The following is a 27449-nucleotide window of genomic DNA, read 5'->3' as shown; positions in this document are numbered from 1 at the left end:
AGGCAGACATGCAGTATACATGCAGTATGCATATACGTGCAGTATACATATAGAAAAAAATAAACCAATATTCACATCATACACAAAGTTTCTGTGGAATAGAGTTTGCATAGGGGAGTAATAAAGGTAAGGAAGAAACAGATTGGGTATAGTTGATGGAATGCCTTGAATACCAGGCTGTAACATTTGATATTTGTCTTATGGGCATTGGACAGCCGTTAGAAGTGTTTAAAAGTTTAGGCAGTCAAATAGTTGTTGTAAGAATACTCATCTGGCAGCAGATAATTAACATTTTAAAAGAAATTTATAGTTTTAAAAATAGACTGTTACCTCACCTCTTAATTATGGTAGCTTTTTAGTAATGTTGAGATTTGTATGATGAAGAATGCTATTCCAGTTGGTTTGAATGGGGAAGAGGGATTAAAGTGGGGATTTAGGCTGTGTTCTAAAGTGTGTAATGTATTCACACATGACACTTTTTCTTAATTGAGCTATAAAAATTTTGAGTACATCATTTGTAGAAAAGGAAATGTTTAGAATTTGGCCATAATGTGAATATAGTCAAATATTATTTTATAAATAATCTGTACAATGTGATCTCCTTTAATACAGCAATTTAAAGTATTTTTACTTAAAATCACTTCATTATTATTATGCAAAAATGACAGAATGACCAAAATTATTGTGAAAAGGAGTTTGTGTTATGAAGAGGTTTGGAAACCTTGATCTAGTTCTGTACTTTAATTGATAAGGAAGCTGGAGTCCAAACAAAGTAAAGAACTTGTCCAAGATCATACCAGTGCATAATGACAAAACCAAGACTTAAATAATGTTCTCTTGAAAGTCTTGGGTCTATCTCAGTGGTCCCCAACCTTTTTGGCACCAGGGACCAGTTTTGTGGAAGACAGTTTTTCCACGGGGGCGGGTGTGGGGGATGGTTCAGGCGGTAATGCGAGCAGTAGGGAGCAGCAGATGAAGCTTCACTCGCTCGCCTGCCGCTTACCTCCTGCTGTGCAGCCTGGTTCCTAACAGGCCGTGGACTGGGTTGCGTAACGCTGGATCTCTGAAAGACTGTAGATCCTTTAAGGCAAAGACTTTGAGAAAGAGCATTAGTATTCTTCCTCGTGGATTCCCACAGATCCAGCACATGGCTTAATAGTGACCTATAAAACTGAGCTAAAAGCAGTGTTGCTCACTTCAGTGTTAATTCATTTATGATACTCTTAAAAATCCATCAAATGTTACCCAAAGCTAATAAGGACAAAAACATAAAGTATCTTTAAGTGGAAATAAAGCTCAAGAATGAACAGGATGTGATTTTCTTCGCTCTGTAACACTGGAAATGATGCCTTTATTTCAGTATCTCCCCATCTTCCACATCTCCTCCCAGTATATATAACTTCCAACTTTTAGACAAGTAAACAGACTTTAAAAGAAAAAAGTACAAGTGCTTCCGGTGTAGTGCAGTTTATGCATTCCTGAAAAATTTTACAGACTGCAAAACCTATGCAACTTTGTGTTCTGAGCACCAACATAAACTAATTAGTAATTGAGAAGATAGTTTGAACTGCTCAGTGAGGCACCTTAGTGAAGCTAGTGACGACAAGAGTTGGTATGATAAATTCACCAAATTAATTACTTGAATAGAAATGCTGGCAGCACTTTAATTAGGATGGAGATAGTGGGTTTTAGGACAGTACAGATGGCAATGTAGCAATGAGCCATGGGGGAAGGGGGCGGTTAGCATTAAAGTGGGCATGGGAACCTGCAACAAGGCTGAGAGTACTCCTCTGAAGCCCTCGTTTAAAATTTTCTTATAATACAGATAAATGTTCCTGCTGTCAGGAGGACATTCTCCTTTCCTCTTGAAGGTTGTGATGCTGTTCCCTCTTTCCTGGCTCCCCTTTCCTAGGAAAAATCACTAATGAACCAATGTGACTTCTTTATTATACTGACATCATTCTCTGTTTATCAGTTTCATATGAGCTAATTTGCATTCCAAAACATGTTTTATAGTAGAGCAGACTACTGTTTAATCATAGAAGGGTTTTTTCTTCCCTCCCTCCCTTCCGAGATAGTGTTCATCAGCTTATGTTCATCTGAATAAATGGCTGCTATGTAAAAGAAAATTATTCAGAGATGGGAAGTTGTATTATCTTTCTACTTTCCTTTCCAATATAGAAGGTTTTCATAGATTCTATTGGCTTTTGTTTCATATAGTTGGGTTCATTGTAATCTTTTTTTTTAAACATCTTTATTGGAGTATAATTGCTTGACAATGTTGTGTTAGTTTCTGCTGTATAACAAGGTGAATCAGCTATATGCATACGTATATCCCCTCCCTCTTGCGTCTCCCTTCTACCCTCCTTATCCCACCCCTCTAAGTGGTCCCAAAGCACCGAGCTGATCTCCCTGTGCTATGCAGCTGCTTCCCGCTAGCTATCTATTTTACATTTGGTAGTGTATATATATCAATGTTACTCTCTCACTTTGTCCCAGCTTACCCTTCCCCCTCTCCGTGTCTTCAAGTCCATTCTCTACGTCTGTGTCTTTATTCCTCTCCTGCCCCTAGATTCATCAGAACCATTTTTTTTTTAGATTCCATATATCTGTGTTAGCATACAGTATTTGTTTTTCTCTTTCTGACTTACTCTATATGACAGATTCTAGGTCCATCCACCTCACTACAAATAACTCAATTTCGTTTCTTTTTATGGCTGAGTAACATTCCATTGTATAGATGTGCCACATCTTCTTTAGCCATTCATCTGTCGATGGACAGTTAGGTTGCTTCCATGTCCTGGCTGTTGTAAATAGTGCTGCAGTGAACACTGTGGTACATAGCTCTTTTTGAATTACAGATTTCTCAGGGTATATGCCCAGTTGGTAATCTTAATATACCTGGATATAGGACTCAATAGGTACAAATTCCAATGTGATGATTATTCATAATGATAGTAATAAACACTTCCAAAGTTTTTAGTAAGCTGCATGAAGTATTTTCACACTACTTGGTATTTTTATAAATCATTGCCTCAGGTATCTTTCATTATGTGAAATTGAATGCTCAGTGAGGCAACTTTATGTTGCTAGTGGCTACCACAGTGGGTATTATAGACATACCTGAGATTAACATTAACATTTTTTGTTCTTTTTATTGAGATATAATTCACAGACCATAAAATTCACCATTTTAAATTATACAGTTAGTGATTTTTAGAACATTCACAAGTTTGTACAACCATGAACGCTAATTCCAGAATATTTTCATCAATCCAAAAAGAAACTTGGTATCCATTAGCATTCATTTCCCAGTTCCCCTTCCCCCCACTCCCCCATGGTGGCAGCCACTAATCTGCTTTTTGTATCTATGGATTTACCTGTTCTGAATATTTTGTATAAATAGAATTATATAATATGTGGCCTTTTGTAACTGGTTTCTTTGATTTAGCATAATGTTTTCAAGGTTCATCCATATTGTGGCATGTATTAGTACTTCATTCCATGGTTAAATAATATTTCATTATATAGATATACCACATTTTGCTTATCCATTCATCAGTTAGGAACATTGGGTTGTTTCACTTCTTGACTGTTGTGAAAATGTTACTGTGAAACTTGTGTACAAGTTTTTGTATGGACATATTTTCATTTCTCTTGGGTATCTGACCACAAGTGGAATTTGCTGGTAGCTCTTTGTTTCTTTTGGGGGAAGTTGATGGTGGAACTCTGGAAAATGTGGAATTCTTTTCAACATTTAACTTTAAAGAAACCAAAAAAAAAAATCATCAGAAAACAACTTTACGGATGTCATTTAAAAATACTTGGCTCATCTTTTCCTAAAAATGTTGACTTTTTAAATTTCAGTAACGTTGGGCCAGGTTATCTGGACCAATTCTTCGACTGAAGACAACTAAAAACGCTTGATGAGTTGTACAAAAACTTTGTTTTAGCATCAAAGAACTGTTAAGGAATATGCCAGGCCAAAATCTAAGAAAATGTTAGAACCTAAAAGATAAAGAAGTGTTTAAAGCTCTGGCTACCCTGAATTATTTGCCCATCTGGATAAAACAGTTAAAAAACTAAGCTTCAGGTTTCGGTGGATTCAGAGGCAAGAGGACAGTTATTACTTCTAGGTTTCTGAGTCTTATAGATTGCTTCCCACATCAGGCTGGGACCTCAGGAAGAGGGAAGCTCACCGCCTTTTCCCTACTTGCAAAGGACTGCCAGGAGAATTCTTTTGTGCTGACCAGATAGTGCAAAGAGGAGAAAAAGAAAAGAAAGAAAGAGAACCTATCTCTGAGAGGTTGTAAAATAAGTTACCAGCATTGTGCAGAATCACAAGTCAAAAAAATATAACACAAGAAGTCTGAGAAAAGTAGTGCCCCAGTTACCTCGATAAAGCAAATATATATCCTTTTTTTTTTTTTTTTTGCGGTACACGGGCCTCTCACTGTTGTGGCCTCTCCCATTGCAGAGCACAGGCCCCGGACGCGCAGGCCCAGCGGCCATGGCTCACAGGCCCAGCCGCTCCGCGGCACGTGGGATCCTCCCAGACCGGGGCATGAACCCATGTCCCCTGCATCGGCAGGTGGACCCTCAACCACTGCGCCACCAGGGAAGCCCTATATATCCTTTTTGAATAAATGCACCTTACTGTAGGCATCAAAAATCTTCAAATAACTTTTCAAGGCCATTGAGCATCTGTCATACAGAGATGACCAAGCATAAAAGAAAACAAGGCACAATAAGCAAAATGCAGCAAGAAATAGCAGAAACTGATACCTAAATATTTCAGATATTGCTATTATTATACATAGATTATAAGCAATTTCACTTACTATATTTTAATTTTTTAAAAGCTTGCAAATGTCTGTATGAAACAAGAAATTATAAAACAAGTGATACAGCAGACTTGAAAAGAATGAAATACTTCTGGAAATGAAAAAAATATAATGGCCAAAATTAAAATCTTAGTAGACATATTGCAAGTATATTTGACATCGCTGAACAGGAAATTTGTGAACTGAAGAAATTATCTATAATGCAACACAAAGAGATGAAAAGGTGGAAAATACCAAGAGGTTGAGAGAAAAGGAGGATTGATTAGAAATTCTAGCCTAAATTTAACTGGCATTCCTGGAGGGAAGAGAATGGGGCAGAGGCAATATTTGAAAACATAATGACAGAATTTTCCAGGATTAATGAGAGTCTATAGTCCTCAGATTTAAGAAGCCCAACAAATCCCAGGCAGAGTTAAAAACGCTTTTAATCTCTACATAGACATATTACAATGAAACTGCAGAAAACAAATGACAGAAAAACTTAAACACATTATCTTCAAAGGAGTGCTGACTGATTCTAAACAACAGCAAATGAAATCTGTAGTCAGTGATATGATATCCTAAATGTGCTGGGGAAAAAGGAGTTGGAATCTAAGTTAGAATTCTATATCCAGAGAAAATATCTTCAAGAATGAGGGCAGGGGCTTCCTGGTGGCGCAGTGGTTGAGAGTCCGCCTGCCGATGCAGGGGACACGGGTTCGTGCCCCGGTCCGGGAAGATCCCACATGCCACGGAGCAGCTGGGCCCTGAGCCACAACTGCTGAGTCTGCGCGTCTGGAGCCTGTGCTCCACAACGGGAGAGGCCACAACAGTGAGAGGCCCACGTACCGAAAAAAAAAAATGAGGGCAACTAAACCACCTCAGAGTTTTGAAGAAAGGGTCAAAACCAAGTCAAGTCAGACTGCTGTGGTAAGAAAGCAGTCTTCATGTGAAGATCATATGACCTCTACAAGCTTCACGAGGACAGTGACCCAATGTCTGTTTTTTTTTTTTTTTTTTTAACCTCTTTATTGGAGTATAATTGCTTTACAATGCTGTGGTAGTTTTTGCTGTATAACAAAGTGAATCAGCTATATGTATGCATATATCTCCATATCCCCTCCCTCTTGTGCCTCCTATCTACTCTCCCTATCCCACCCCTCTAGGTGGTCACAAAGCACGGAGCTGACATGCCTGTGCCATGCAGCTGCTTCCCATAGCTATCTCTTTTACATTTGGTAGTGTATATATGTCAGTGCTACTCTCTCACGTCATCCCAGCTTACCCTTACCCCTCCACATGTCCTCAGGTCCATTCACTACATCTGCATCTTTATTCCTCTCCTGCCCCTAGATTCATCAGAACCATTTTTTTTTAGATTCCATATATATGTGTTAGCATATGGTATTTATTTTTCTCTTTCTGACTTCACTCTGTATAAGAGAGTCTGGGTCCATTCATTTCACTACAAATAACTCAATTTCGTTTCTTTTTATGGCTGAGTAATATTCCATTGTATAGATGTGCCACATCTTCTTTATCCATTCATCTGTCGTTGGACACTTAGGTTGGTTCCATGTCCTGGCTATTGTAAATAGTGCTACAGTGAACACTTTGGTACATGTCTCTTTTTGAATTATGGTTTTCTCAGGGTATATGCCCAGTAGTGGTATTGCTGGGTAATATAGTAGTTCTATTTTTAGTTTTCTAAGGAACCTCCATACTGTTGTCCATAGTGGCTGTATCAACTTACAGTCACACCATCAGTGCAAGAGGGTTCCCTTTTCTCCACACCCTCTCCAGGCTTTATTGTTCATAGATTTTTTGATGATGGCCATTCTGACCGGTGTGAGGTGATACCTCATTGTGGTTTTTATTTTCATTTCTCTAATGATTAGTGATGTTGACCATCCTTTTCATGTGTTTGGCAATCTGTATATCTTATTTGGAGAAATGTCTATTTAGGTCTTCTGCCCATTTTTGGACTGGGTTGTTTTTTTTTTTTGATACTGAGCTGCATGAGCTGCTTGTATATTTTGGAGATTAATCCTTTGTCAGTTGCTTCATTTGCAAATATTTGCTCCCATTCTGAGGTTGTCATTTCATCTTCTTTATGGTTTCCTTTGCTGTGCAAAAGCTTTTAAGTTTCATTAGGTCCCATTTGTTTGTTTTTATTTCCATTTCTCTAGGAGGTGGGTCAAAAAGGATCTTGCTGTGATTTATGTCATAGAGTGTTTTGCCTATGTTTTCCTCTAATAAGAGTTTTATAGTGTCTGGCCTTACATTAGGTCTTTAATCCATTTTGAGTTTGTTTTTGTGTATGGTATTAGGAAGTGTTCTAATTTCATTCTTTTACATGTAGCTATCCAGTTTTCCCAGCACCACTTACTGAAGAGGCTGTCTTTTCTCCATTGCATATTCTTGCCTCCTTTATCAAAGATAAGATGACCATATGTGCATGGGTTTATCTCTGGGCTTTGTATCCTGTTCCATTGATCTACATTTCTGTTTTGGTGCCAGTACCATATTGTCTTGATTACTGTAGCTTTGTAGTATAGTTTGAAGTCCGGGAGCCTGATTCCTCCAGCTCCATTTTTCTTTCTGAAGATTACTTTGGCTATTCAGGATCTTTTGTGTTTCCGTACACATTGTGAAATTTTTTGTTCTAGTTCCGTGAAAAATGCCATTGGTGGTTTGATAGGGATTGCACTGAATCTCTAGATTGCTTTGGGTAGTATAGTCATTTTCACACTGTTGATTCTTCCAATCCAAGAACATGGTATCTCTCTCCATCTGTTTGTATCATCATTAATTTCTTTCATCAGTGTCTTATAGTTTTCTGCATACAGGCCTTTTGTCTCCTTAGGTAGGTTTATTCCTAGGTATTTTATTCTTTTTGTTGCAGTGGTAAATGGGAGTGTTTCCTCAGTTTCTCTTTCAGATTTTTCATCATTAGTGTATAGGGATGCCAGAGATTTCTGTGCATTAATTTTGTATCCTGCTACTTTACCAAATTCATTGATTAGCTCTAGTAGTTTTCTGGTAGCATCTTTAGGATTCTCTATGTATAGTATCGTGTCATCTGCAGACAGTGACAGTTCTGCTTCTTTTCTGAGTTGGATTTCTTTTATTTCTTTTTCTTCTCTGATTGCTGTGGTGAAAACTTCCAAAACTTTGTTGAATAATAGCAGTGAGAGTGGGCAACCTTGTCTTGTTCCTGATCTTAGAAGAAATGGTTTCAGTTTTTCAGCATTGAGAACAATGTTGTCTGTGGGTTTGTCATATATGGCCTTTATTATGTTGAGGTAGTTTCCTTCTTTGCCTACTTTCTGGAGAGTTTTTTTCATAAATGGGTGTTGAATTTTGTGGAAAGCTTTTCCTGCATCTGTTGAGATTATCATGTGGTTTTTATTGTTCAATTTGTTAATATTGTGTATCACACTGATTTGTGTATATCAAAGAATCCTTGCATTCCTGGGATAAACCCAACTTGATCATGGTGTATGGTCCTTTTAATGTGCTGTTGGATTCTGTTTGCTAGTATTTTGTTGCAGATTATTGCATCTATGTTCATCAGTGATATTGGCCTGTATAGTTTTCTTTTTTTGTGACACCTTTGTTTTTGGTATCAGGGTGATGGTGCCTTGTAGAATGAGTTCGGGAGTGTTCCTCCCTCTGTCCTATATTGGAAGAGTTTGAGAAAGATAGGTGTTAGCTCTTCTCTAAATGTTTGATAGAATTCACCTGTGAAGCCATCTGGTCCTGGCCTTTTCTTTGTTGGAAGATTTTTAATCACATTTTCAATTTCAGTGCTTTTGATTGGTCTGTTCATATTTTCTATTTCTTCCTGTTTCAGTCTTGGAAGGTTGTACTTTTCTAAGAATTTGTCCATTTCTTCCAGATTCTCCATTTTATTGGCGTATAGAGTTGCTCGTAGTAATCTCTCATGATCCTTTGTATTTCTACAGTATCAGTTGTTACTTCTCCATTTTCAGATCTATTTCTATTGATTTGAGTCTTCTCCCTTTTTTTCTTGATGAATCTGGCTAATGGTTTATCAATTTTGTTTTTCTTCTCAAATAACCAGCTTTTAGTTTTATTGATCTTTGCTATCATTTCTTTCATTTGTTTTTCATTTATTTCTGATCTGATCTTTAGGATTTCTTTCCTTCTCTAACTTTGGGGTTTTTTTTTTTGTTGTTGTTCTTCTTTCTCTAATTGCTTTAGGTGTAAGGTTAGGTTGTTTATTTGAGATTTTTCTTGTTTCTTGAGGTAGCATTGTATTGCTGTAAACTTCCCTCTTAGAACCGCTTTCGCTGCATCCCATAGGTTTTGGTTCATTGTGTTTTCATTGTCATTTGTTTGTAGGTATTTTTTGATTTCCTCTTTGATTTCTTCAGTGATCTCTTCGTTTTTTAGTAGCATATTGTTTAGCCTTCATGTGTTTTTATTTTTTACAGTTCTTTCCTGTAATTGATATCTAGTCTCATAGCGTTGTGGTCGGAAAAGATGCTTGATACGATTTCAATTTTCTTAAATTTACCGAGGCTTGATTTTTGACCCAAGATATGATCTGTGCTGGAGAATATTCATGAGCACTTGTGAAGAAATTGTATTCTCTTGTTTTTGGATAGAATTCCTATAAATATCAATTAAGTCCATCCTGTCTAATGTGTCATTTAAAGCTTGTGTTTCCTTATTTATTTTCTGTTTGGTTGATCTGTCCATTGGTGAAAGTCGGGTGTTAAAGTCCCCTACTCTTAATGTGTTACTGTCGGATTTCCCCTTTTATGGCTGTCAGCATTTGCCTTCTGTATTGAGGTGCTCCTATGTTGGGTCCATAAATATTTACAATTGTTATATCTTCTTCTTGGATCGATCCCTTGATCATTATGTAGTGTCCTTCTTTGTCTCTTGTAGTAGTCTTTATTTTAAAGTCTATTTTGTCTGATACGAGAATTGCTATTCCAGCTTTCTTTTGATTTACATTTGCATGGAATATCTTTTTCCATCCCCTCACTTTCAGTCTGTGTGTGTCCCTAGGTCTGAAGTAGGTCTCTTGTAGACAGCATTTATATGGGTCTTGTTTTTGTATCCATTCAGCGAGTCTGTGTCTTTTGGTTGGAGCATTTAATCCATTTACATTTAAGGAAATTATCGACATATATGTTCCTATTACCATTTTCTTAATTGTTTTGGGTTTGTTATCGTAGATCTTTTCCTTCTCTTGTGTTTCCTGCCTAGAGAAGTTCCTCTAGCATTTGTTGTAAGGCTGGTTTGGTGGTGCTGAATTCTCTTAACTTTTTGCTCATCTGTAAAGGTTTTAATTTCTCCATCGAATCTGAAAGAGATGCTTGTTAGGTAGAGTAATCTTGGTTTTAGGTTTTTCCCTTTCATCACTGTAAGTATATCATGCCACTGCCTTCTGGCTTGCAGAGTTTCTGCTAAAGATCAGCTGTTAACCTTATGGGAATTCCCTTGTATGTTATTTGTTGCTTTTCCCTTGCTGGTTTTAATATATTTTCTTTTTATTTAATTTTTGATAGTTTGATTAATATGTGTCTTGGCGTGTTTTTCCTTGGATTTATCCTGATGGGATTCTCTGTGCTTCCTGGACTTGATTTACTATTTCCTTTCCCATGTTAGGGAAGTTTTCAACTATAATCTTTTAAAATATTTTCTCAGACCCTTTCTTTTTCTCTTTTTCTTCTGGGACCCCTATAATTCGAATGTTGGTGCATTTAATGTGGTCCCAGAGGTCTCAGACTGTCCTCAATTGTTTTCATTCTTTTTTCTTTATTCTGCCGTGCAGCAGTTATTTCCATTATTTTCTCTTCCAGGTTACTTATCTGTTCTTCTGCCTCAGATATTCTGCTGTTGATTCCTTCTAGAGAATTTTTAATTTCATTTTTTGTGTTGTTCAGCATTGTGTGCTCTTTAGTTCTTCTAGGTCCTTGTTAAACGTTTCTTGTATTTCCTTCATTCTTTTTCCAAGAGATTGGATCATGTTTACTATCATTATTCTGAATTCTTTTTCATGTAGACTGCCTGTTTCCTCTTCATTTGTTTGGTCTGGTGGGTTTTTACCTTGCTCCTTCATGTGCTGCATATTTCTCTGTCTTCTCTCTTTGTTTAACTTACTGTGTTTGGGGTCTCCTTTTCACAGGCTGCAGGTTCGTAGTTCCTGTTGTTTTTGGTGTCTGCCTCCAGTAGTGAGGTTGGTTCAGTGGCTTGTGAAGGCTTCCTGGTGGTGGGGACTGGTGCCTGTGTTCTGGTTGGTGGGGCTGGATCTTGTCTTTCTGGTGGACAGGGCTGCATCCGGTGGTGTGTTTCAGGGTGTCTGTGAACTTGGTATGATTTTAGGCAGCTTCTCTGCTAATGGGTAGGGTTGTGTTCCTGTCTTGCTAGTTGTTTGGCATGGGGCATCCAGTACTGGATCTTGCTCGCCATTGGGTGGAGTTCGGTCTTAGTGTTGAGACGGAGATCTCTGGGAGAGCTCTCAGCAATTGATATTATGTGGGGCTGGGAGGTGTCTGGTGGTTCAGTGTCCTGGATTTGGCTCTCCCACCTTGGAGGTTCAGGCCTGACACTCAGCCGGAGCACTAGGACCCTGTTAGCTACACGGCTCAGAAGAAAAGGAAGAAGAAAAAGGAAGAAAAAAGTAAAATTTAAAAAAATATAGAAAAAATAAAAATAATAATAAAATTTTAAAAAATAAATTTTAAAACACTAAAAAAGGAAGAGAGCAACTAAACCAATAAACAAATCCACCAGTGATAACAAGCACTAAAAACTAAACTACGATAAACATCAAAATCAGAAACAAATCAGCCGCAGACCGAAAACCTCAAGCCTACAGTTGCTCCCAAGTCCACCGCCTCAATTTTGGGAACATTCGTTGTCTATTCAGGTATTCCACAGATGTAGGCTCATCAAGTTGATTGTGGGGATTTAATCCGCTGCTCCTGAGGCTGCTCGGAGAAATTTCCCTTTCTCCTTTGTTTGCACAGCTCCTGGGGTTCAGCTTTGGTTTTGGCCCTGCAGTCTGCATGTAGGTTGCCCTCAGGCATCTGTTCCCTGCCCAGACAGGAGGGGTTAAAACAGCGGCTGATTAGGCTTCTCTTGCTCTTTCAGGCTGGGGAGAGGGAGGGATACAGGTTATAATTGGAATGCGGGGCAGTCCTGCGGCGGTAGAAGCCAACGTGCCATTGCAACAGCCTGAGGCGCGCCATGTATTCTCCGAGGGAGGTTGTCCCTGGATCTCGGGACCCTGGCAGTGGCGGGCTGCGCAGGCTTGCAGAGGGTGGGGGTGGGGGTGGGAAATGACCTGTGCTTGCACACTGGATTCTTGGTGACAACGGCAGCAGCGTTAGCATTCCATGACCGTCTCTGTGGTCCGAGCTGATAGCCGCAGCTCGCGTCCGTCTCTGGAGCTCACTTAGGCGGTGCTCTGCCTTTTCTGGGCACACGGGGAAGGAATCTTCTCGCGCATCCTGAAACAGTGGTCTCTTGCCTCTTCAGCAGGTCCAGACTTTTTCCCTGACTCCCTCCTGGCTAGTTGTGGTGCACTAGCCCCCTTCTGGCTGTCTTCACACAGCCGACCCCAGTCCACTCCCTGGGGTCTGACCTCCGAAGCCCGACCCTCAGCTCCCAGCCCCCACCCGCCCCAGCAGGTGAGCAGACAGGCTGGTGAGTGCTGGTCGGCACAGATCCTTTGTGCGGGAATCTCTCCACTTTGCCCTCTGTACCCCTGTTGCTGCGCTCTCCTCCGTGGCTCCTAAGCTTCCCCCATGCCCACCCGCTGTCTTCACCAGTGAAGGGGCTTCCTAGTGTGTGGAAACATTTCCTCCTTCACAGCTCCCTCCCAGAGGTGCAGGTCTTGTCCCTATTCTTTTGTCTCTGCTTTTTCTTTTTTTTTTTTGCCCTACCCAGGTACGTGGGGATTTTTTTGCCCTTTGGGAAGTCTGAGGTCTTCTGCCAGTGTTCTGGCAGTAGGTGTTCTGTAGGAGTTGTTCCACATGTAGATGTATTTTTAATGTATTTGTGGGGAGGAAGGTATCTCCACATCTTACTGCTCTTCCATCTTGAAGGTCCTGTGTCTGTTGATTCCCATGTCTGTTTTATCAGTGAATATCAGAACCTAGTAGAGTGCTATCAGTAATTTTTGTTGGATTAAAGGGGAAAAAAAAAGGATAAAGGCAAATGAAGTCATTTGTAGAGTTTAAGTACACACACACACACACACACACACACACACACACATGGATAGTGAAGAACCAAGAGGCAGGGCTTTGAAGATATACTTTCCTGACTTCACAGTACTCCAAGAGCCAACTCTGTCAAAGTGTTCATTTATATGTGGAATTCTGCAACAGAGTTACATTATCCCTGTGGGTAAAATGAGACTGCTGGGCTGCCTAGTATCTAGCTCCCGGAAGACAAGGGCCCCAAAACTGTTTGTTCTGGGTGGTGTTGGGGAGAAGTATCATTACCATTTGCTGACACCTTTGCCATCAAACTTCGGTATATACTGGGTAAGACCTTAAAATTCAAAGAAACCATAGCTTGAACATCACACACTTCTAACTGAGATAGATATGGATAAGGTCATAGAAGAACTGGGGAAGGAGTCTGAAAGCAGTGCCTACAACCACATGCACAAGAAGTGTGCTCTCTTTCCAGTGGTTGAAGTGGTTCCTGATCACAGTCCTCTATGTAGTCTCCCTTTTGTTTGTTGACTGATTAATGCAGTCTGAACTAACACAGTGTAGTGGAAAGAGCACTAGACTGGACATCAGAAGACTTTTATTCTGGTCCCAGTACTGCCACTTAATAGCTGTGTGATGTGGTGAGGTTGGGGGGTAAGAACTTGGGTCTCTCCTAAATTTAATCTCCTCTATAAAGGTAGGAGGTGAACTAGATGATCACATAGGTAACATTTAGTTTTCTATTCAACAGCTATTTTAATATAATTTTTTGAGCACATATAATCTCAAGATTCCATTGTGCCTCAAAATTTTGACTCAGTGGACAAATTTTGAGAAAAATATAGTTTAACAAAATGGAATCAGGAAAGATAGAGAAAATCTGAGTAGTCTTATTGTCAAGTTTACCACAGAGAAACTCCAAATCCAGATGGCTTTGTTAAGAAGTACTAGCAGAATTTTAAAGAAGAAATAACACCAATATTTCACAAACTCTTCCAGAGAATAAAAAAAGAGGGAACTCTCTTTATATGAAGCTAGTCTAATCTTGCTAGCAAAACAGCAGGAGAGTTCTAAAAAGAATCAGATGTCAGTCTCACTGAATGTAAGTGCAAAACTCCTAAACATAATATTAGTTGACTTTTTTGAGTTCACAAATTTTTTTATCAGAGACATTTTTATTTTCACATTGAGTCATTTTCTCCATTGCCTGGGCACACATCTAGACTATCAGCCTGCCTTGCATTGGAGTGGTCTTGTGACTGAGTTGGCCAATGGAACGTTAATAGAAGTGATTCATGCTACTTCCAGGCCTGATCTGTAAAATACCTTCCACATGATCATCATACTCTCTCTTCTCTGTTTGTCAGCCAGCTGCAGAGAATCCAGATGGGAACTCTTGAGATCTCATGTGGAACCAAAAGATAAATGACTGGGCTCTGAATAGTTTCACCTAAGGCTCTCTGAGATAAGAAACATCCTCATTAGCCTTTGTGTGAATAAGAAACTTTCATGGTGTTAGGCCACAGAGACTTGTGTTTGTTAAAGCATCTAACATCACTTATGCTAACTAATACAGAAATTAAATTCAGCAATATATAAAAGTCATACACATTATGACTAAGTTGGATTTATCCCAGGAATGCAGGGTTGACTTAACAGAGTATCCTGATATCATGGACTGGAAGTCTCAATATTGTATATGTCAGTGCTACATGAAAAAAAGTAAAGAGCTAGGCTGTTAGGTGACTTGCAGTTAGGCTAAGGAATTTTGATTTTGTACTCTACATCTGTTATTTCAGGAGGGATGTAAGATGTATAAAACCACTAGGGTTCAGGGAGAAAATAATGGAAATTATATTTCATCCTAAGATATGGCATGTTAATATTTGAAAAGATTGACATTCATGCATATAATTTTTTCATTGTATGCATATATTGGGGGCTGTGTGTGAAATACGTTTACAGATGGGGTGGATAATCTAGAAGGTTTAGAGGCTACTGCTTTTAGATCACAGAGAGCCATCAAAGATGTAAAACAAGGGTGACAAGTACAAAGTGGTATTGAGGAGAACTGAATCTGTAACAATTTAAGGGACAAATTAGAAGAGAGAGAAAAGTGAAGGAGGATATATAGTCAGTGGAAATGGAAATAATAACCTACAAAATTTGGAATTTCATGTTAATGTGGGGAGAGAACAAAGAGTGAACAGCAAGATTGCTTGCTGTGTTGACTAGAATAGCTAAGTCCAAAAAGGGGATCTATTTAATAAAAGATAATGAGTTCCATCTTGGTTAAAATTGAAATAGAGATATTAGCCAAATATCCAAATGGAAATGTACAGTAGTCAGTTGGGACTGTAGGTCTTCAAAGTTGCAGATTAGATTTGGAAGAAGGTATAAAATCATTACTGTCATTCAACTATAAAGTAAACGTGTCAAATATTTTAATTAATTAACTAATGAGTGAACCAGTAAGATGTCACAGCCAGTTCAAAGAAGAACTCAGAATACCACACATCAGTAAAGAATGCTGAAATGAATTTTTTGGGTTGGCCAAAAAGTTCGTTCCGGTTTTTCTGTAAGATGTGATGGAAAAACCCGAACGAACTTTTTGGCTAACCCAATACATGGGGAAGCAAAAATCGGTCAGTATCCACAATGTGATCATCAGTGACATTCCACAGAAAACAGTTTCTATGAACAGGAATTATTTGTAGTTACTGTGAGTTTTCTGATAGTTTTAAACTGATATCCATCTCTACAGAATTGTAAAATAACCTAGTCAAAGAATAAAGATGGATGTAACCTAAATGGAAATTCTAGCCAGGATACCCACTAAATTTCAGTTTTTTAATGTTTTTCCTTAAGTTGGTATGGAAATCTTAAATTTAAGAGCCTTTCTACATATGAGGTCTTTAATCAGTAGGTAGAAGTCTTTGAGTTACTCTTCATTTGGGTAAAACTGATTTAATTAATACCAAAACCAAAAAGAAAACATCCTCTTACTTGTAAGTTTAATTTGGGCGTATCCAGCTCAGAAAGTTTAGATGTCATGTAGGGATCCCTTCTCCCTGGAAATGCTTACAGGCAAAACACTACCTACTCTTTTCCCCAACAGCTTGAATTTTACTTCGGAACTCGTTAGCTTCAGATGGAGAGGAACCCTGTTTCAAGAGATTGTGGGGTTTGCAGTTTTAGATGGTTATACTCTTAATACTGTGATATGAATAATAATTCATTTATGAATTGTCACAAAAATTAAGGATTATTGTCCTTAACTTCTTGAAGAGAATTGAAAGGTCATAATCCTTCTCTGATCATATTTCCTTAATTTTTGATACCATAATAAATTAGTACAGATTATTAATCAGACAATTAAATATTTTCAAAAATTTTAAATAACAGCACATTGCTTTTTTCTTTTAAAAACCGGTATGCAATCCAATACTAAGTTCTAACAAGAGCAGACTCTTTTCCTCTGAGTTTGGATCTGCTATGAATCACGAGTCAAGGGTGGTTTCACTCTTAGAACTGTTAAAACAATTTTTTTTCAGAAAAGGTAAAATCATGATTCTTAGGCAGCTGTAAAATGAACATGAGTCAAAACTTTTAACTCATTAATTACTCAGGGAACAAGAAAAAAATGTTGCAACTGGTTAAAGGTAAATCCAAAGATTAGAGAAATGTATAAGCCCATCAGGAAGGCAAAATGAATTTTCTTCATAGGTGCAAAATTGACATCTTCCACAGTGAGGAAAGAGGTCAGTTGAAACCTCCTTCAGACAGAATCTATTTGCGTGTCTATAAGCACTAATTATTTGCATTACTATCAGCTTTCTATAAATAAACTTCTATCTACAGAGTTGTAAAACAGCTTGAAGACAGGCACAAACCACAAAGAATCAGATAACCTGGGAGGATGTGTCCTAACAGATGCATTGTTTTAGATTAAAGACACTTAGCAATTATTTTTTGATCCATTTAAAATTTTTTCACCATTTGTCTCTATATAACTAATGTTGAAGGTAAATGTTAGCTAAGGGCATTCATTATTTAAACCTACGTAAAATTTCCCAAAATCACAAAAAGAAAGTCTATTAAAATCATAATAGAGTTTAACTTTGTTGTGACAAGTAGAATTGTTTGTGTTTTTAAAGGTGTTTAACTGACCCTCCAAAAATAAAATTTCTGTTTTCTATAGAAATGGACTAATGAAAATTGTAGGTATACTGATTTTATCATTTCATGTAAGTAATCTTGCTAGTTAGAATCTTTAAACATGTTTGGAACACTGATATGAAGGACACAGAACAGGTTGTATCAAGTCAGCTTAAACTGATTAATAATTTAATAGTTCATCACCACTGGTCCCTTTAGCAATTCATAATCTGTGTTTCAGAATACAGTTATTTAAGAAAAGCAACTGGGATACGTCAACTTAAATGGTATACGCCCCTGAAATATGAAATTATTTTGGCACAATGGAGTTTCCCCCTTAAGTTTGCCATAATGGCACTGAAAAACTGTCAATCACATATACAATAATAAAGTACTTTTAAAGTCCTGTTTATTTAAGAGTGGAACATTATAATCATCAGTAATAGCTATAGAGAGTGCACAGTGCTAGTACTCTTGAATATTTTCCCACTTAAAAGCAGATTCCTCCTTAGTGGTGACCTTTCAGACTGTTTTCTTCATTGAGCAAGTGTTTTTATTGTGGCTAACTTGAAGCACATAAGAAAACTGAAGCTAGCCTGTTTCTTATATGCCTCGCCTGGCTTTGTTAACAGATACAGCATTCCACTTGTTAGTACCAGTGACACAGGAGAAACTTTTACTATTATGCTATGTGGTAAGATAAAGAAGACAGAAAAAGTCTTTTTATGGTAGTTGGGTCCTCAAAACAACTCTTCATATTCTAGTGATAAGTAGACACAAGTTGGATATCCAACAGAGGTACATTAGCTTGTTATCTGCAGAGCTGATACAGCCTCTTAAATTCTCTCACAATGACAGGAACCCCCTCTAAAGTGAAGACTTGCAGAGCTGGAGATACCAGAGCGCTATTCTTCCTCTTGGGTACAAGTAGAGTTAACCCTACTGTTGTAGGATAAAAATTTTGTGTAATTACTAAACAAAGGCCATATTCTTTTTCTTCTGTAATTTAAAAATGTTCAGAGACCATACTTGGTGATTGCTATTAGTGGAAGAGCAAGGCTGTGAATTACTTAGTCTTAAGATATATGAATATGAGGGGAAAATATCCAGAGATTTCAGGCTAGAATAAATCAACTTCATGATAAAATCTGTGTGTAGGCGACTACTATATTTGTTCTGTTTCTAGAGCTGTGTTGGTTATAAGAGTTCACCGTGTTCCAGTATTCTGAGTGTTAACATCTTCATTGCTGATAGCAAGTTGCAGAGCTTTGGCAAGCAGAACTTGCTACTACGAATGGGGGAGGATACATGTCCACCTTTTAGTTCTAAACAACAGGACCTTTTATGGCTAAGTACACATAAAAGTTCATGTGATTACTTAGACCCACAGAACTTAGAGCCATGGGGCTGATACTGGGGAAATAGGTGTAGTGTTTGCTATATGCTCATGTTTAGTGATTGTGTTGTGGTGGGAGTTTCAGGCATTGTGTATGGGATTCCTAGTGCATGCCAAGCAATTTGAGAAGCTAACACAGCTATACCACTGATTTATGATCCTTTAAGCATACAAAAAAAAAAATCGAGTAAAGTGAAATTTTAAAATAGATTTCAGAGAAATAAAGAAAAAATTCTCAAATCTTAATGTATTGTGTGTTTATGTTCTTTCAAGAAAAAAAGGAGTAAAATAGCATTCATAATTATTGTAAATCATGTATTAAAGGATACCAAGATCTATTATTATGAATTAATTTAAAATATACCTTAAATCTAATATAAATAATCATTTATAAATGCACTCATCTAGTACTAATCTATTGTTCGAATATTTCTTAACCTAAGTAGGTAGGCTTACTTGGAGAATTTTAACTTCCTAAAACTCCTCTGTGGTTGGCTGGAAAATCAGCAAGTCTCAAAGCTATCTAAGTTGTTGAACCCCAAAATTCTACTTTAAAATAAGACCCATCAGGATTTTTAAAAATTTAGACAGTCTGTAAGTGAATTAATATTCTGTAGATTATCATGCCCTTGGTTTTAAGTGTATTCTTTTAAATACTAAACAAGTCATTTTGTGATGATTTTAATTAAAAAGATTAAAACTCAGAAAACCAACTGTTCATTATATTTGTACCCCAAAGTAAGAAGAAAGGAAAAGAGTCAATATGGTCCAGGGGATACTTTGATAACACTCAAGAAAATTCTCCAGAAAGTCAATTCAGTGGACTAAATCAATCCATGAAGGCACTCTGTAGAAAGAGCTAGCAAAGTGTGGAAAAGATCATGCTGAATTAGTTTTTTTTACAAAATTTAAAGATATGTGAAGTCACTAACGATACGTACATTCTACGTAGGAAAGAGTCATTACTGTCATATGTAAATAAGTATTTGAGTATTTATACTTCAGAGTTATGTAGCAAAATCACAGTATTTAAGAACAAATTAGGAATGAAATTATTGGGATATTGAGCCTATTCTTTCTGATGAATGGGATAAACTCTCAGGCGGAAAGGAATGTCAGTAGATGAAGTTGCTGAAATGTTCATTTTATAAAGGTAACTTTATATATATATATATAATCTTGATATATTTGTATTTCGGGGTCTCACACTCATTGATCCTATCAGATATGTTGATCAGGCTGTAATTAGATTTGGATTGTAACTGTCAGAGCAGTGAGTAACTTAGTATTCTCTAGGAAGTTTGGAAAGGAAGAATCCAAATATATAAATATTCCTTTTCTCTTAATGTATAATGGGAACATAATTTTGCTTATGTCTAAGGTTTACTTTATTTGAAGACTTAGAGTGCATTGTGATCATTTAAAACCATTTCAGCGGCTCTTGTATTACCCAGTTCGTTCAGTCTGTGCTCTCATAGTAGATTTTACAAAAAAAAACTCATGGCAAGTTAGTATCATTTGTGTGTGAATTTTCCAATTGTATTTCAGACTTTAAGAAAGAAAGGCCTTAATGGTTGTGAGAGCCCTGATGCTGACGATTACTTTGAGCACAGTCCACTCTCGGAGGACAGATTCAGCAAACTAAATGAAGATAGTGATTTTATTTTCAAACGAGGCCCTGTAAGTACTTTTACTTTACCTCTACTTTTTATTTGTTGATCCTTTTTGTTAACTTCATTATTTAGGCTCTGAACAAGAAGGAACACAGAGGGTGCGACAGCCCAGACCCTGATACTTCCTATGTGCTAACTCCACATACAGAAGAAAAATATAAAAAAATTAATGAGGAATTTGATAATATGATGCGGAATCATAAAATCGCAGTGAGTACTAAAGTATGGTTTGTGCTCTTACCTTGTGCATGAAGAGATTGACAACACATCTTGTTTATTTTCATAGCGGGTGATGACAGCAGTAAGTAGAAGGGGGAAAATGTATTTTATTAATTTCTTTTGGTTTTATAGAACTTCAGAATAAAATTGCATAAATCTTACAATGGTACATCTTCAGTCTTCAGTGTCTTAAACATAGAAGTGAAGAGAAAACATCCTAATCCAGGCTCTGCTCCTTACTATCCCCATGTCTTTGGATAGGGCACCTAAACATATTGGATTCCAATTTCCTCATCTGTAAAGTGAGTGAGTTGGCTCACATAGTTTTTTAAGGTCCCTTCCAGGTTTAAATTTCCATATTTTAAATATAGGGTGCATATGAGACTTCCTCTCCCTCCGATGACTTTTAAAATATTACATGTACTTAAGTAGATCTTGAGACTATAAAATATAAAATGGCTGGATTTATTATAAAATGTGGTGTTTCAAAATTATTTTTAATTATTTTATACAGTTGCTGTAATAGTAGCTTACTATTTGGCTCTTTGTTAATGTCCCAAAACAATTGGGTGACAGTACCTCCAAATTCCTATTCTTTTCTTAACACTGTAGATATTGAGGAAGAGAGCCTTGGCTCGATTTTAATTTAAGGAAGCAGTGTTCTTAAACTGGTTACAAAACAAATAGTTGGTTTAAAATTTTTCCATGCTAACACATTTAACCGTAGTGAAACAGTACTTCTTTGAGTTCATACTCCTTTGATAGTTCTTCAGAGTTCTCATTGAAGCACCATTGGCAAGAGCTGCTTAAGACAGTTATTCTGGATACATATCCAGAATACTACAAATGTGTTGTAGGCTTTGTGGAACAAATTGGTTCCAATGCTGATATTTCTTTCATTACCAGAGTTAGTTCTCTTAAAACTGTGCCCTAAAGTATGCATCATGGATTATTTCTTCAAAGTAGTCCTATGCTATAAGAACAAGCCCATGGAAAACAGATTTAAGGAGGTATTTTTTGTGCTAATACCATTCTTAAGAAACAAAACAACAGAAAAAAAAATCCCTTTTGAACTCATACGGATGTTGGTGACCTTGCAGTTAATGTTAAGCTGCAAAAACATTAAGTAAAATTGCTTTACCTTTGAAAACATTTTATCATGTATCCATTGTTTTATACTTTCTAATGAGTTATTTTCTACCTGAAATAAGCTATTGAATAAAGTACATAATTATTTACATTCTTTCAACTTTGAATTAGCAGTGTAACCTTACTTTGCAAATCACTGTTTTAAGATGTAGGGAGAGTAAAGTTTTCTATTTTCTCTCACTTTAAATTATAAAGAGGATTGTTATTTATCATGATTAACAAGTATAAGTGGTCTATGGAGGAAATGCAAGAGGAAAATAGAAAATATTTTTAAGGGACTATGGAATATTTTGGAGGGAAATAAAATAACAATATTGTAATTTAATCTTTATACAGTTTAAAGATAACTTGTCAGTAGTTAATTTTGTTTAGGGTTTTTTTTTTGCATTTTTATTACACTCATTGCATTGTGTTATATGTGTAACGTGGGGTTTTTTGTGTTTTTTTTAGTTTTGTCCATTAAGAATGTTAGTGAATTAAATCAGACCAGGGCAAACTTGATGTATGAAGTTTATAATATATGTACATACGTTTCCCCTTTTGTTATATTTGGAATCTCCCAATAGAAATGTAATGTTACTAAACTGATTTACATTTAAGTGCTAATTTATGCTTTCTTGGTAACAATGATGTATTTTATAATGTGTAAACTTGACAACACAACTTTAATATCAGGTTCTGACCTCTCATTTTCATCTCTGAATATTTGAAATACATAATATATACATTAGACTAGTACATATGTATTAATATATAAAAAATGGAAATTGGAAATGTTCATGTTAAACATTCTCATGTCCAAATATAATTGTAAAGAAAATAGCTTAAACCTGCAAATTGATTTAGTAAGAACCTATCCCGATCCTCTGCTTTTAGTAACTAGTGTTACCTTATCAAATTAAAGTTCGTAAGTTATTAAATTTAATATAGATGAGAATGAAACTAATAGTTTTCTCTTCCTTTTTCTTGATTTACAGCCCGGTTTGCCACCTCAAAACTTCTCAATGTCTGTCACAGTCCCTGTGACCAGCCCTAGTGCTTTGTCCTACACTAACCCAGGGAGTTCACTTGTGTCCCCGTCTTTGGCAGCCAGCTCAACATTAGGAGATTCAAACATGCTCTCTCCACCTCAAGCCACATTACATAGAAATGTATCCCCTGGAGCCCCTCAGAGACCACCAAGTACTGGCAGTGCAGGTATGTCCTGATATTTGTTCTTGCCGATTCTTTAAAAGAAAGAAAAAACTAATTGCTAACATAAACAGTTTCTTATTCTGCTACTCTTAATTTTATTGCTTTGATGAGCAAGAGTCACTACTACATAATTGCCTCCATTTTAAAGTATTATTTTGAAAATCTGTGGCTCTAGCCTTGTACTAGTCTTTGTAGAACAAATAAAGCTTTCCTTATCCTGGGAAAGCTTTCCTTATCATGGGAAAGCCATACTAGACAGGCGGAAAATTTGTTAAAGATATCATAGGCAAAGATTTAAAATTGAGTATGAGCCATTCATGTTAAAAATGTGGAGAGATGACTCACCTGATTGGAGTTAGAGCGTTTTCTCCATCTCGCCCTGTCTGATTTGTTCATTAATTCAGCAGAAATTTTCGGTGTATTTACTGCATCACTGCGTGTAATGCAGTGTCTCCTCTCCCATTATTCCTAGATTTTATAGCACTCCATTAGCACTCTCCCCATTCTTATCAATATGCACCATTTGGTATTGATGCGCAAGAAGGCAGACATGTCCAGAACTTGATAGGCGAGTGACTGTATATTTGACTACATCATATTACACGTTAACACCAAATTCAAACTGGGCTAGTTTTTATTTTTGTGTTTTTTAGGAATGGAGTGAGAGTTACCTCTGTTCAATTCCTTGTTATTCAGATAAGGAGAGCCAATTCACATTCCCTCTCTCCTCTCTCTAATGTTGTTAGGTGGGATGTTGAGCACTTCAGACCTCACAGTGCCAAATGGAGCTGGAAGCAGCCCAGTGGGTGAGTGAATTCCTACTGTTTTACTTTGTAGGCATCTGTCCTATCTGAGATAAAAGGAATATTTTCCCTCAAACAAGGCCTTCTACCAAATGAAGAGGAAAATATGGGGATATAGACTAGAGTAGACATGTCCCTTTGCGCTTTGTTTAATTAGTGCTTTCACTAATTGATACTTAACATTTTTTCATATCCCCATGTTATTCCTCATACCTTGGCCCTACGTTCAGTTACTCATTCATTCAATAAATATTTATTGAGTGCCTCCTTCATAGCAGACATTGTTCTTTTCTAAAGACTAAATTGCCTTAATACGATTTTTACATCAAGACAGTTTCTTAAGGAGAAGCTTTCTGTGTCATCTGTCCTTACCAGAGTTAGACTGTTAGCAGACTGCTATATCTTACAATTGTGTGAAATGTTTTCAGAGAAATTGCAATAGGAAGAAACGGTGGGCCTACTTCTAGAGACACAAAGAGAATTGAGAAGTTTGTCTCTGAAGGATCTGTTTTGGTAGTCACATGTAGAGCATTCACATTTTGTCGTGGTTGCTGCCAGATTGGCTCTTTTGCTTTGGGACCCCTGCCAAGATGACTAGCAGTTTAAACATGTCATAAATGTGTCTGTCTGCCTAGCCCTGAAGTGCTGGTAAAGATAGATTGTGATCTTAACATTACAAAAACATGGCATGTATGTCAAAGAGTCACAAGAATAACTGTATCCCTTTGGATTACCATCACATTTAGTCGTCTTGGTCTCTTCATCTGTGATAATCACAGTTATCATCATTTTTATCTGAAAACAAGGGCAGGAATTCCCTCCCTGCTTCTAGCTATTGTGTGTTCAAAGAGACATCTGAAAACAGATCACTTATAAGAAAAATTCCCTATTACATATATTCAACCCATTTATTCCAAAAATATGAGGAGCTTCTGCCTTAAGAAAATTTTAGAGATGATTGAATAATTTAAAATGATGAGAAAGAAATAAATGGACATTATTGAGTGAGACAAGTTACAAAACATTTAGTGACCTAAAGTAGGAATAAATACCTAATTGTATCTGTCACTGTATTAATTGCTGTTTTAATGGAATTAAACAGATAAGACCTGTTGTGGGATATTTTATTAACAGATAATTAAATGTGGAAAAATTCATAAAGGTCTTACCAGTTATACATTAGTACTGCTATCCTTGTATGTGTATTTACTAATATTTATAGTTTATTTCTTTTCAGCTCTATTTTAGTTGTTTATGTGCCCATATACTCTTTTTATATTGCATTTTCCCATATGCTTTTTTTAAAATATTTTGTTTTGGCTGCATTGGGTCTTCATTGCTGCGTGTGGGCTTCCTCTAGTTGCTGTGAGTGGGGGCCACTCTTCGTTGCGGTGCGCAGGCTTCTCATTGCAGTGGCTTCTCTTGTTGCGGAGCATGGGCTCTAGGGGCGCGGGCTTCAGTAGTTGCAGCACATGGCCTTAGTAGTTGCGGCACGCGTGCCCTAGAGTGCATGGGCTTCAGTAGTTGTGGCGTGTTGGCTCAGTTGTTGTGGCTCTAGGGCACGTGGGCTTCAGTAGTTGTGGCTCGTGGGTTCTAGAGCACAGGCTCAGTAGTTGTGGTGCATGGGATTAGTTGCTCCGCACCCTGTGGGATCTTCCCAGACCAAGGATCGAAACCGTGTCCCCTGTGTTGGCAGGCAGATTCTTAACCACTGCGCCACCAGGAAAGTCCCTTCCCGTATGCTTTTATTCTTCCAGCACTATGCATCTTGCTCTCCCTTCTGCTTTGCAGCCTGGTTATGGCTGAAATTAATAATTTCTGTTTTATTTAATGTTAATTTTGACTAGCTCTTGGTGTTATTTCCAAAGTTATTTTTATTTAATGGGGTTTAACTATTTGAAGATTTCTAATGTGTTTTCCCTTTGCCTTTATTTTTTTTTCATACCTCTGGCTTGATAAACATGGCTCTTCCTCCTATCAAACAAGTGTTTCAGTTCTCTTTTTGTTCTTTTTTGGATTTTGTACTCTCCACACTTCCCTAAAGCTTTTATACTATTCTTTCTTATCTGCCGTGCAACTATAAATCTAGACTTTGTCTTTACTCAATTTTCTGTGTTCCCTTTGGTAATTGCAGACTCAGACTTTGTCATCATCCTAATTTGACCTTCTACATATAATCTAATCCTGTTGCTTTTATTTCTTTTTTAAAATTCATCTTTCTTCATTTGTAAGCTTCCTTCCCCCCTTTCTAGACCCTCAGGTCTGGAAGGTCACATTAGTCACACTCCTCAGATCATGGCACGTATTCAATGGTTTGCACAAAACATCTCTCAGAATGTTACTCACTTTTCCCTTTATACCTCTATTCCACTCCCATTCCCTTCCTCTCCCTGCACCCTCCATTCCCCAGTCATAGACAACTATTTTAATATGTTTAGTGCTAATAGTGTTAATAATTACATTAATGATCATGATTAGTGAACATGAATTTTTATAAAAATTTAAGATTCAAGTAAGTATTAAAATATTTAAGTGCTTAGTGAGTTACTTAAAACTATTTCTATTACTGCATACATACAGAGATAAATCTATTTCTTTTTTTTTAACATCTTTATTGGAGTATAATTGCTTTACAATGGTGTGTTACTTTCTGCTTTATAACAAAGTGAATCAATTACACATAATAAATATGTTCCCATATCTCTTCCCTCTTGTGCCTCCCTCCCTATCCCACCCCTCTAAGTGGTCACAAACCACCGAGCTGATCTCCCTGTGCTATGCGGCTGCTTCCCACTAGCTATCTATTTTACGTTTGGTAGTGTATATATGTCCATGCCACTCTCTCACTTTGTCACAGCTTACCCTTCCCGCTCCCCATATCCTCAAGTCCATTCCCTAGTAGGTCTGTGTCTTTATTCCCGTCTTACCCCTAGGTTCTTCGTGACCTTTTTTTTTTTCTTAGATTCCATATATATGTGTTAGCATACGGTATTTGTTTTTCTCTTTCTGACTTACTTCACTCTGTATGACAGACTCTAGGTCCATCCACCTCACTACAAATAACTCAATTTCGTTTCTTTTTATGGCTGAGTAATATTCCATTGTATATATGTGCCACATCTTCTTTATCCATTCATCTGTTGATGGACACTTAGGTTGCTTCCATGTCCTGGCTATTGTAAATAGAGCTGCAATGAACATTTTGGTACATGACTCTTTTTGAATTATGGTTTTCTCAGGGTATATGCCCAGTAGTGGGATTGCTGGGTCGTATGGTAGTTCTGTGATAAATCTATTTCTCGTAACAATCTTATAACACAATATAACCTCAGACTTATATCAAGATTGAATATCTTGATTCTTCACTGATTCATACTCTTACATACCTATTTAACCTGTGCTAGATGTAATTCTCCTTGTTTGGATTATATCCTAGATGACATTTTTGTTATAACTGCTTTTTAACATGTGCCACCTCAGAATTCAGTTTCAACTAACTAGACATCGTGTATCACTTAATTCAGATACCAAGTGGAAGTAATTATTTTTGTGTAGTACTTATAGCATGCATGGGTTTAAAGTTTTTCTTGCTGTAAATTTTCCTCCCCGCTCCAAAATAAATGGTCTGTCATAGGTATTTTAGAAGTGGGTTTATTTTTGTTTGTTTGTTTGTTTTGGCTGCATTGGGGCTTCATGCTGCACGCGGGCTTTCTCTAGTTGCGGCCAACGGCGGCCACTCTTGGATGTGGTGCATGGGCCTCTCATTACAGTGGCCTCTCCTGTCGCGGAGCATGGGCTCCAGGCGTGCTGGACTCAGTAGTTGTGGC

The 27449-nt window shown here is 37.2% G+C and overlaps 1 protein-coding gene across 5 annotated transcripts in view; it reads left to right on the top strand.

Annotated features, from left to right (window-relative positions):
• MEF2A (myocyte enhancer factor 2A) overlaps positions 1–27449 on the top strand; it is a 170271-nt gene that overhangs the window by 103139 nt on the left and 39683 nt on the right. For 2 of the 5 annotated variants that reach the window (XM_081228555.1, XM_081228557.1), the window contains exons 5-7: positions 20330–20467; positions 22603–22822; positions 23566–23625. In XM_081228555.1, the coding sequence (XP_081084681.1) occupies positions 20330–20467; positions 22603–22822; positions 23566–23625 (418 nt within the window). Of the gene's footprint in view, positions 1–20132; positions 20265–20329; positions 20468–22602; positions 22823–23565; positions 23626–27449 lie in introns of all 5 variants that reach the window. The other 3 variants (XM_081228556.1, XM_081228558.1, XM_081228559.1) reach the window with 2 other exon arrangements.

This window comes from Mesoplodon bidens, assembly GCF_964165515.1.
Source record: "Mesoplodon bidens genome assembly, chromosome: 3".
In the NCBI taxonomy this organism is placed as follows: domain Eukaryota; kingdom Metazoa; phylum Chordata; class Mammalia; order Artiodactyla; family Ziphiidae; genus Mesoplodon; species Mesoplodon bidens.
The sequence above is the reverse complement of the archived record's forward strand: the minus strand, read 5'-3'. Positions and strand labels throughout refer to the sequence as shown.